This window comes from Aquila chrysaetos, chromosome 23, assembly GCF_900496995.4.
Source record: "Aquila chrysaetos chrysaetos chromosome 23, bAquChr1.4, whole genome shotgun sequence".
Lineage (NCBI taxonomy): Eukaryota > Metazoa > Chordata > Aves > Accipitriformes > Accipitridae > Aquila > Aquila chrysaetos.
The window spans coordinates 19,909,357-19,919,838 of record NC_044026.1 but is presented as its reverse complement, the minus strand read 5'-3'; the positions used below and the strand labels follow the sequence as shown (position 1 = coordinate 19,919,838).

Sequence of the window (10,482 nt, the reverse complement as noted above, 5' to 3'; positions counted from 1 at the left end):
AGGGAGAAGATCTGGGCTGGCCCCCCAGCGATGCTCAGGTGCGGCTGCGGCGGCGCGGCCCCTCTCCGGGCGCTACTGCCGTATCGGGGCGATGTGCAGAGGGGCTGAAGCCACCCTCGGGCCGCCCGCTGCCTCCACAAAGCCGCTTTACGGGGAGTCCTCAGAGCAAGGATTTGCCAGGTATTTAACGGATGTGAGCTGCTCTTCGGGAAACGGCAGAGGAGCGGCGGAGAGCGGGGCAGCTGCAGCCCTGCGCAGGCGGTGGGGTGGCCGTCCCACGGCAGCTCATCCTCCCCGGGGACGCTCCAGGCCGGGCAGCCACAGCCCTTCAGAGCCCCCCTCCGCAAATCGGTCACCGAGTAATGCTTATGCCCATCTTTTATGCACTGGGCAGAACGACAAAGCGCAGCAGAGAGCTTAAGCAGTGCTCCTGCCCGGAAAAAATGGCCTGATAACGGTATTTTAAGCAATTTTAAGGGTGTGTGGTGCCCAATACGCAACACAGTGGTTTCTTATTGAGGCATGCCCTAAATGCAATTCTCTGTTATTGCAGTCCTAGTTTCATAGCACAGCTCAGCCAACAACATGAGTGATGAGGCAGAAAACTGCTCGAACAGAGCCAGGGTACAGATGAACACTGGTGGGCAGCTATTTAAGCAGATGTCAGACAACTCGGACCCTGGGGACTGCTGGACTGGGAGTATCAGGTAGGAGCTGGAATCCACAGCTCACGCTGTAGACCCGAGGGGTGGAGGGGAGGACTCGCACACCGGAGGAGAACGAGCCTGTGTTATGTCAGGTTACCCGCAGCCTTTGTACTGTAACGGTGGCAAACTGACTAGTCGTCTTTGCTCTGAGCCAAGCAGGCTGGCCGCCATTGCATACAACAAGGTATTTGATCGAGGCAGGATTTTACCTCCCAGTTGCTCTTCTCCTGTCACCCAAACCCCATGGCTGCTGCCTTGCTGCCCTTGCTGGAGGTCTGGATTTTCTGAAAAGGCTCGAGGTACTTCCCTTTCTCAGTTTTTTGCTGTGGCACAAACTGTCTCCATGCTCTTGCCATGCCTTCCTGACCAGCCTGAAGGTCCACCCCAAGAAATGCTCCCAGCTCATCCAAGAATGGATGGCATCCTCTCCCCATAGACCTGCCATCACCATCTCAGGCTACAAAAACCACCCTCGGCTCGGAGACCGGCCATACTGCAGAAAGCCTGCTGTGGTAGTAAGGCTGACACAAACAAGTCTGTATCCAGTGGTCTCCCATGTGTCTGCTCAATGGGAGCAAATCCATCCATGAAAGTACGATGTGCGTGGAGCCCAGTGCCTCCCCACTGTTGTAATGCTGTTTTTCAAAACATAAGTTTGTGCTAATTCATCTCACAGCTTAAAGGTTTTTCTCTTGTGTTAAGGCAATGGCAAGAAAGATGCCATGTAATTCTTATATTATTCCTTATATATGTTATTAAGTATTGCATTTAGGTACGCGATAGAAAAGAGCTTAGAAATAAGGCTGAAAATCTGCAGCATAATTCAGTGTGACTCCCCCTGTTACATTTTCAGCTCACCGCAATGCCTGCATGCACACTTAAATGCAGGTGCCGATGCATTTAATCGGAATGAGGTGACACCCTCTCCCCCCTCCAGGTATCCCCTAAGTATCCCACTGCTTGGGGGCCCCTGGGTCGTGCAGGCTCCCCTCGGGATTTCGGGGCCGTGCATGGGCGGGTGGCAGACGCAGGCTGGAGTGAGGAGCCCCGGTGACTCCTGCACCACGGCAGGGAGACGACAGCTATCAGCGCTGCCCCTGAGGAAGGCACCAGAGCACTGTGAAGGGGGAAAAAAATAACACCTGCATGTAAAAAGGGAATTTTGGAATACTCAGCCCTGTTTTAGTACCCTAAACAGTACTGGGTCCAGTGACTGTGCAGTTAACTTACCAGCATAGAAGAGAAAAGAGTTAAAGCAAATAGTCAACATAGTCCCTGTTCTCTAGTAGAGGAGAAGAAATCATATCAAGGTAATAACAGACATAATTGTCTGCGCTGGTAGACAACAGATGAAACAACAACACAAAAACCTTTCCACATTTCATCACGTGACAGTCTCACTGGCAAATTAAGGAGTGATGAGCTAGACAAGAATCACAAAAGGCACATCACTACTTAAAAAACAGTCTCCATGGTTCTCAGTCAAGAAGAGGGGCCGTTTTAAGTGATAGCTCTCCTGGGCCTTGCTGTATATGATCTGGATGTGGGAAGGGAAAACCTATCTATTAACAGGTTTGTAGGCATTGCCAAGCTGGGAGTCCTTTGAAGGATTACAATTCCAAATGGTCATAAAAAATGGGAAAAATGGTCTGAAATCAGTGCCGTGGGCTTCAGCCCAGACACAAATTCAAAATGCACTAATTAGTGCCACCCTAGAACCTGATGTACAGAGACAAAAAAGGGAACAGATGAGCAAGTAGCAGTGCTACCAGAAGGCTCACAACTGGAATATGAGTCAATGTTGGGTAACGTTGCCAGAAAGAAGGTGCGTAGCAGCAAGGTACAGCATGTAAGATGCAGACAGTGATTGCGCTACTGATCATTGGTTTTGGTTATGATCAGAAGCGGACACCATCGCTGAGGAAGCACAAAATGCGGCGAGTCTGGATGGCACCAAGAGGAGTAACATGCAGTTTAGGGAACGTGACCTCTGGGGAAGGGTTGAGTGAACGTTGTTGGCCTTCCCTTGAAAAAAAAGATTGTTAGAGGATTGCGTGTGGATGACAGAGATCACTTGTCCCTGGTCCACAGGACATGGGTATCAGAAGATATTGAAGCAAGGTGCTTCCTCAAGGTCCCTGGTTTCTGGCTCTGCATGCTGGGGACGCCTGTTGCTGGTGGCCCGGCTGAGGCTGTGCTGTGTTCAGCCCATCGCAGATGGGAGGGCTGGAGCTCCTCTCCTGGGGTTTGGCAATGAGAGGCTGATTGCTGCTGCTCCCATGTAGACAGACTCACAGTGGTTTTGGAGAAGCTCTGCCGGGAACTGGAAACCAACCCCATGGATGTGGCTGCAGAGCTGTGTCTCAGAAAGAAACAAAGAAACAAACAAACCCAAACCAAAACCAATCAAGTGATGCTGAGCAGAAATAGACTAATTTTAAAAGTACTAAGGTATTGTCTGATCGATAACACTCAACCCAAGCTGCATTTCCAGAACTAATTCATGCATTGATTTTCCTATTGATTTGCAGTAAGTGCTAGGTTCCTAGCTAGATTAGCAAAGGTATTTAGATATTAAACTGGAGTCATCTTAGTAGTCTCAGTCACCTCAGTACTTAAATCCAGTTGATTTATAGTTCAGGTTAAGTCTCTACACAAGATGCTGTGATCCCATGAAGTCTTTTGCTACTTTTTGATAGTTCAGTGAACACGTTTAAAAATCTGATTTTATATGCCCCAGTTGCTTTGAAAATTAGGTATATTCTCCAAATCACTTGGGCTTTACAAAGCCTTTTAAAACATGACCTAAACACCCAACCAGATACCCTATGTCAGGCTAACTGGGGTTTCTTCCTGCCTGGGAGTTAAGGTTCATGGCTTGGTGTTTCAGTGAAGTTTCTAAATATTTTCACAGCTTATCACCAACCTATTAAAGGATTCACAGATTCTGAGCTACCAAAGACACAGGCAGGCTATAGATAAAGTGACCAGCTGTATCATTGACAGCACATTTGGGAAACATTAACCAAAAGTAAAAGCCTTTTATAAGAAGGCCATAAAATGGCAGGAGTAATTATGTTTTTCCAAAGTTAATCATTGACTTTTGTTTATTTGGCTTTTTATAAAAAACTTTTTCCTTTCTCTCCTACAATGGATAAAACCTATAAAAGGCCCAGCAAATTGGATTCAGCCTTTTTTCTTCACGCTAGCCATGCTTGAAGGCTGATGAGACAGCCCGACAGAGAAGCTTACCTGAGGAAACCTACTTCGTTGGGAGGTTCTCAGCCCGGACGCGAATATGTTGGTCCACCTCTGGCTTCTCTGTGGTCTGAGCGCTGTGGTGACCCCTCAGGATGTCACACAACAAGCCCAAATGTTTCTAGAAGAGTTTAACAGGAGGGCAGAAAATATCAGCTATGAGAGCTCCCTTGCCTCATGGAACTACAACACCAACATCACTGAGGAGAATGCCAGGAAAATGGTAAGTGCTCCGTCCTGCTGGTTTTACTGTTGTTTTAGGAATCTGACAGCTGCTTTCTAGTTTATTTTGGTTCCACCGCGGTTGGCTGAAATTGGAGCGCTACTTCTTTGGTAGCTGTGGTGTAGTTTCAGGAGGGTAGAGGGGCTTGCTTTAACGTAGCGCCGCCTCGCTGGAGGTGCCTGGGCCACTACCAGCCTCTACAGCCTCGGGCTGGTGTCCGGGCTGCCCTCGCACCCCACAGGGGTGGCCAGAGGCTGGACTTGCCTCTAGCCATCGCCTCGAGGCACCCCGGGGAGCGGAGGGGAAAGGCGAGGGAGCGTTGCGTGTTTGGCCCCAGAATCTGAGCTGGATGGAGAGAGGCTGCTGCTTCTGCTCACGGTCCAGCAGCACCAGTGCCTGCCAGCACGGCGTTTCTGTGCGGGGCCCCTTTCCTCCTGGGGACGGCACGGCTCGGACGGGGTGGTCTTCTCCCGGGGCCTGGGCTAGGTGCTGCCCTGCGGCGTGAGGGAATGGGATTCGAGTCTTGCACCCACATGAGCTCAGGTCTCCCGCTTTTCGTAAGACTGAGCTAACGCTGGGCTTTTTACTGACACGGACGACGCTCTCCCTTCTTTGTTGCTGAAATTATTTTACTTCTCACTGAATATACAAACATTTTCTGAATGTAGGCTTTCTGTTAAATGTTTGCTGATGGTTTTATATAGTGGTCCACACCCTTTACCCAGTGTGGGACCTTCCCCCTGCCCCCCATCGCTCTTCTCATAGTCAGGGCTGTTGGTAGACTGCCTGGAGGTATTAAACTGGGAAAAAATGAAGTGAGATCATGGATTTCCAAATGCCAGCAGTGGAATCTGTAGTATAGTATGTTGGTTTGAAAGTCAGCTTCTATCTGCAGGAAGGACAACAGCATTTGTACTTACGCTATCTTGCAATACAGTTCTCCCTGCTTCTCAATGCCAACCTCTAGCTGTCCCAGCCAACGGGGTCTCTAGGCAAGTACCGTGTTTATAAAGAGCAGTCAGCCATGATCTGGCTGGTTATGGATACCGCCATGCCTCAGCCTAGCATCTTGTAACCTTGGAGTGTTTCAAAACGAACAAAAAAACCTTGAATTTTGTAGCCGTGTGTGTTCTAAAGTTAACTCAAGCTTTAGAGAAAAACAATTCAGAGCATAAAAATGAAGCTGAATGTACTACATCTACTTTTGTGTAATGGTTTAAGTCTTCCACTTTGTGGTCTTATAGCTTAATTAAAACATGGTATAATTATCATATTTCTTAATTAAAGCAAGGAGACCGGTTGCTGGAAGAAATCTTAATGACTAATCATTGTCAATCTGGAATGTTTTCCGAGGCACCAGGTACTTAAACTGTAACGTTTCCAAACATGTAAAATGACAGCCCCATATAGTACTTTCAGCATTAATGAGATGATAATAAAATACACGAAGAGATACCAGCAATAAGAACCAATTAGTCCGGTGCTCAGAGAGAACGTTTTCTCTCGCTTGATCTCTTCCGTAGCACTGGTAATAAACCCGCTGCTTCCCCCCCTCCCTTTCCGCTGGAGGAGCAGAGTTAATGAATACTGTCCCTTCCGGCTCCTTCCCATCCATTTTCCTTGTAAATTGGGCCACAAACCCCATAACTATTCCTCTGACTTATCAACCAGTTCCTCTAATTGAGGAAAAATCAGACAGCAATCCAACTTCTTTCCCCTGGCTTTTGTAGCCAAAGAGCCCCCTCTTCTGCCGCGCCGCTCCTAAGGCACCTCTTCGTCCCCGCTCAGGATGAGGCGTTCAGAAAGAGATTTACGCAGCGATGCTTTTCCTCTGGGTGCTTATCAAACTCTTCCCCACTGAGCTTTGCAAGCCGTTGAGCAGCGGCAGGGCTGTTTGCTGTGCTCCCGTGAAGGGAAGAGTTTGGAAAGCCTCCTGGTGACGGCTGCCCTCCTGCAGAGGGGCTGCGTGGGCAGGGGGAGATGCGGGGATGGGACGGCAGAGGGCTTACATCTGCCACCGCCTCTCTCTGCCAGAGCCTAAAGCAGGTACAGTGGGTCCGTCATGCAAAGAGCTCCTCAGGCACACATGACATTGTGTTTCCTGATGCCTCAGCAGGGAGGGATAGGTGTTACGGGTGGCCTCTCTACAACCCGGCAAGTTCTGGCATGAGCACAATCAATTAAACTGTCCCAAGGACCCAGGTTAATTGGTACTGTTCTTGTTGCCAGTTGGGATGGGTGCTGATGTGCTAAACTACGTACAAACACGTTAAAAAAAGGTGAGTAAGACGGTCCCAAATCCAAATAATGTTCTTATGGTGCTACTTTGTGCACTGAAATTTGGGAGTTTCATGTGTCACGGTATGTACTTGTGGCAGTGGTAAAAGCAACCTCATGCAAAACATTGAGGTTTTGCACGCCCAATTCAGGCACCCGTTTAAAGCCTCCTATACCCAAGTATAGTCTTTTATTTACCAAAACTTCAGGAGCAAGTGATATTTGCACAATGAAAAGACTCTATATCAATATCTTGGCTGGTGTCTATCAGTGCTACTGTAGGAGAAATGGGGAATGACATCTGTGTCACAGACCTCTTGTGCCTTGGCTTGCATCTGGTTTCTATTAAGCACAGGTGGGTGAGGAAAAGCACTAAGGGAAGAATATGTGGTGATTTAGAGTAGCGGGGAACACAGCCAGGTGATGCTGGATAAATTATAACAAGCATGGTGTGAGGGGCCAGTCTTGCTATTTCCAAAGAAAAATGATTATCTGGGTGTGTGAATAAAACAAAGCCAAAAAGTTCTCCAGCCATTTCACCGCGCAGTGCAAGCGCTCAAGACGCAATCCACAGGTGGTCTCCACAAATGAAGTTCTCCCTAGAAGTAATATTTTTGCCCACTGAGTATATCAGGCTGCACTCTTTTGGTGGAGTAATTCAGGGTTTTTGTGAATCCCTTTCAGAATGAGGCGGCTGCCAAGTGGTCCGCATTTTATGTCGAGGCCTCCAGGAACGCCAGCAGCTTCCCATTAGCCAGTATCCAGGATGATCTCACCAGGCTCCAGATCCAGGCTCTCCAGGACAGAGGATCGTCTGTGCTGGAACCGGAAAAATATAGCAGAGTAAGTTGCTGAATGTAGCTCATTTTTTGTGGGGTGAGTTGAGCTGCCTCCCACAACACCCCCGAGGGAGGGCACGGTGCTGTCGGCACCCTGCTTGTCTCAGGATGGTGCTGTGTCCCAGCATCGGTGTGGAGAGGGTCCCTCCACGAGGTGCTCATAGCAGTACAGGACTGGAGGGGTGGTCTGGCTTAGGCAGCTGGTTCCCATTCAAGTCAGCAGTTTTGCCAGGTAATCCGTGCAATGAATTTCAAACACGCACACGCCCCAGAGTTGTCCTTGCACAAATGGCCGGGTTAGTCATAAGAGGAAAAGAGGACCCGTGGTAAGTGCTCGGCTAAGTCCAGAGCTAGGGCAATGGGCAGAAAGAGATGGGTGAAAGGACATTCAATGAGCCAAACAGGTGCAGGTGGAGGAAGTCTTTCTTTCTCTGCACATGTTGCATTATCAAACCGTGAAAAAAGGGGGATGTTTCTATACAGCAGGCACCCTGGGATGGCTGAAACTGGGGAGGGTTGGCACCCTCCTTCCACAGAAAGCTGCTGAAGGCCAGCAAGATTTAGCAACTTTCATAATGAGATTTGACATTTCCATTGACAAGTTTGTGTAAAAGGCATGTATATACATAACGACTGTATGTGGAACTGGAGTAAGCAGCTATGCAGACTCAAAAGGGATTTATAACCAAACACTTGAGGGTTAAATTAGCTTCCTTTTGCTGGAGATCAAATTGAAACATATCATTGACATAGGGGATCCTACAGTCCTGATTACAGAAGGATCCTGAGATTTTTCTGCTAAGATCAGCAGTGTTAACCACCGAGCAAGAAAAGCAGCGGACTGGCTGGATCTCCTGTCTGATCCAAATGAGTTGTCTTTCTGGAAAGACAGATTACCTTGGTGGGAATGCTGACAGTTCATACAAACTTATATTTATTTTGGAGCACAGCAGTGCACTGATGGTAATGCTGTCTCTGTTGAGGAGGTATTTTCTTCAGTATCCTCCGTGTTTAGAAACTTGCAGTTTCCTAGATAAATGGCCTTTGGGGATGAGATTGTTGATTCTTGCTTGAAAAGTGACTTTTTGTATAGTCTGATGGGATTCCATAGGAATATTTAAATATTCTTCACTGATACAAAAATTTCCCTGGGCGTCCACTTATTTTAATGCTGACAGAGATAAAGTTAGAGCTAGTCATTAACTACCCCTCCCACTGACAGCTCCACATAGTTCTGATTTAAAGCTTTAAGTGAGAAATAACATAGTCCTAAAGGAAAAGCTAAAAGTGGTGCATGTTTTTCTTGAGGTATGAAAACCTGAAAACATTAAAAAAAATAAAACCAGAGCTATGTAGCATGGCTTCTGAGACAGAGCTGAATGATTTCAGATGCATTTGGCCTTCAGATGACCCAAGACATGAGCCATAACTTCTGTGTAATGGAGTATAAGCAGCTCTATGCAGTCAGTGTGATGCGATGTTAAAAAACCACAACCAACAGTCAGCCTGGCAGCATCTGCAGAAGGGGCCCTTTTTGCTGCCGTTCAAAACCACAACCTACCTGGAAAGTTTAGGTGGGTCCACGCTTATGGCAGCGCATTGCTAAACTTTATTGTTTTATTGCTGCTGTATATTGATAGCTCTCTCGTGACAGTCTGTGCTCATTAAAACCAGAGCTCTGTCTGACTGGATATTAAGGACCTGTAGATTACGTCACGTATTTGGGAGATTATCTGTCTTTTCCAGCTAGCTCCTGGTTCAGTAATGCATTTAGGCAAATTCTTTCATTAATCTCTACTCTGCTTAAATGTTAAGCTGGTGGGTGAAGTGTTGAATCGAGCTCTTAAGGAATTAGCATAATTGGCTGTTATTTTGCACAGAGTGGGTTTCTAACGGGCTATCTCACATCTAACTTGCAGCTGAGCACTGTGCTAAATACAATGAGTACCATCTACAGCACTGGGACCGTCTGTAAAATTGGTGAACCGTCTGAGTGTTTGGTGCTGGAGCCAGGTACGGTACTAACAGGTGCCCCTACTGTGTCCTTTACACTGAGGGTTCAAAAAGAAAAAGCCCAAGGGTGGCTCCTGACTGCAAGAGACCGGGCTGTAGGTTCAATAGCTATATCCTGCTATCTAAAGCTTAGTCATAATTTAATTGCACCTCGCAGTTCAGGGACCTCCAGCGGGCCTGCTGCCCACAAGACATACTGTCTACTACTTGTAGTAGACAAGATTTGGAGAGGGCTGCTCAGCTTGTATGACAGTCTGCCTGTCACCTGGGGTTTGCCTACGTCACAGAAAGTCTATTTTTTCAAACCTGTCGTCAGAGTCTTGTTGGACTCAATGTTGCATTGAGGCCAGTCCCAAGAATGCTACCAACTTAAGGGAAGCTAATGCAGAGAGACCATTTAAGGGACTCATGATCTGCTCTGTGTCTCTTAAAGAGAAGAAGGGGAAAATCTTAAATGCAAAAGGATGCAAAGGATGCAAAAAAAATAACAGGATATTTCAGTGTATTGAACACAGTGTTTTCTTCTTAGTTTATGAAATTTCTTTCGCTTTGGCTCATTTGCTTGCTGTGAAAGAAAAATAAAGAGATTCTGCTTTTTCAAGGCCTAGTACTTATTTTTTTCTTCTGACAGGTCTGGATGCTATTATGGCTAACAGCACAGATTATCATGAGAGGCTATGGGCCTGGGAAGGCTGGAGAGCTGATGTTGGCAGGATGATGAGACCATTATACGAAGAGTATGTTGAACTTAAAAATGAGGTTGCAAAGCTTAATAGTAAGTCACAATTTTTTTTCTTTTTTTCTGGCTTCCAGAAATTAACAAACATACCGCAGTATTGCACAGGAATTCAAATCCCATACTTTTTTACACATTGATGAGCAGTGTTTTGCGCATAATTTGCTCTTGATGTGCACGTCGCAAAGTGAGACGCAATGCAGACAGGTGCCATTGACCAGATCAGAGGTCTGTCACCAGCCTAGAACAGAAGGGAGATGTCTTTGCTGGCACCTTTCCCAAACACCGTAATGTATCAGTGTCCTTCATTCCATACTGCCTTGCCCAGAACTGCACTACTTGTGGCTTACGGGCAAGCACGCTCAATTTAAACAGCTTCTGAGTGCTGCTGAGTCTTGGTGACATCTCCTTGACGTTCAGCCTTGACGT

The 10,482-nt window shown here is 47.1% G+C and overlaps 1 protein-coding gene across 2 annotated transcripts in view; it reads left to right on the top strand.

Annotated features, from left to right (window-relative positions):
• ACE2 (angiotensin converting enzyme 2) overlaps positions 1–10,482 on the top strand; it is a 28,910-nt gene continuing 18,428 nt past the window's right edge. The window contains exons 1-5 of one of the 2 annotated variants that reach the window (XM_029999165.2): positions 1–180; positions 3,878–4,188; positions 7,150–7,308; positions 9,224–9,317; positions 9,949–10,092. In XM_029999165.2, coding sequence (XP_029855025.1) covers positions 4,006–4,188; positions 7,150–7,308; positions 9,224–9,317; positions 9,949–10,092 — 580 coding nt within the window. In that variant the 5' untranslated portion in view covers positions 1–180; positions 3,878–4,005. Of the gene's footprint in view, positions 181–645; positions 708–3,877; positions 4,189–7,149; positions 7,309–9,223; positions 9,318–9,948; positions 10,093–10,482 lie in introns of those variants that run through there. The other variant, XM_041119559.1, reaches the window with a different exon arrangement.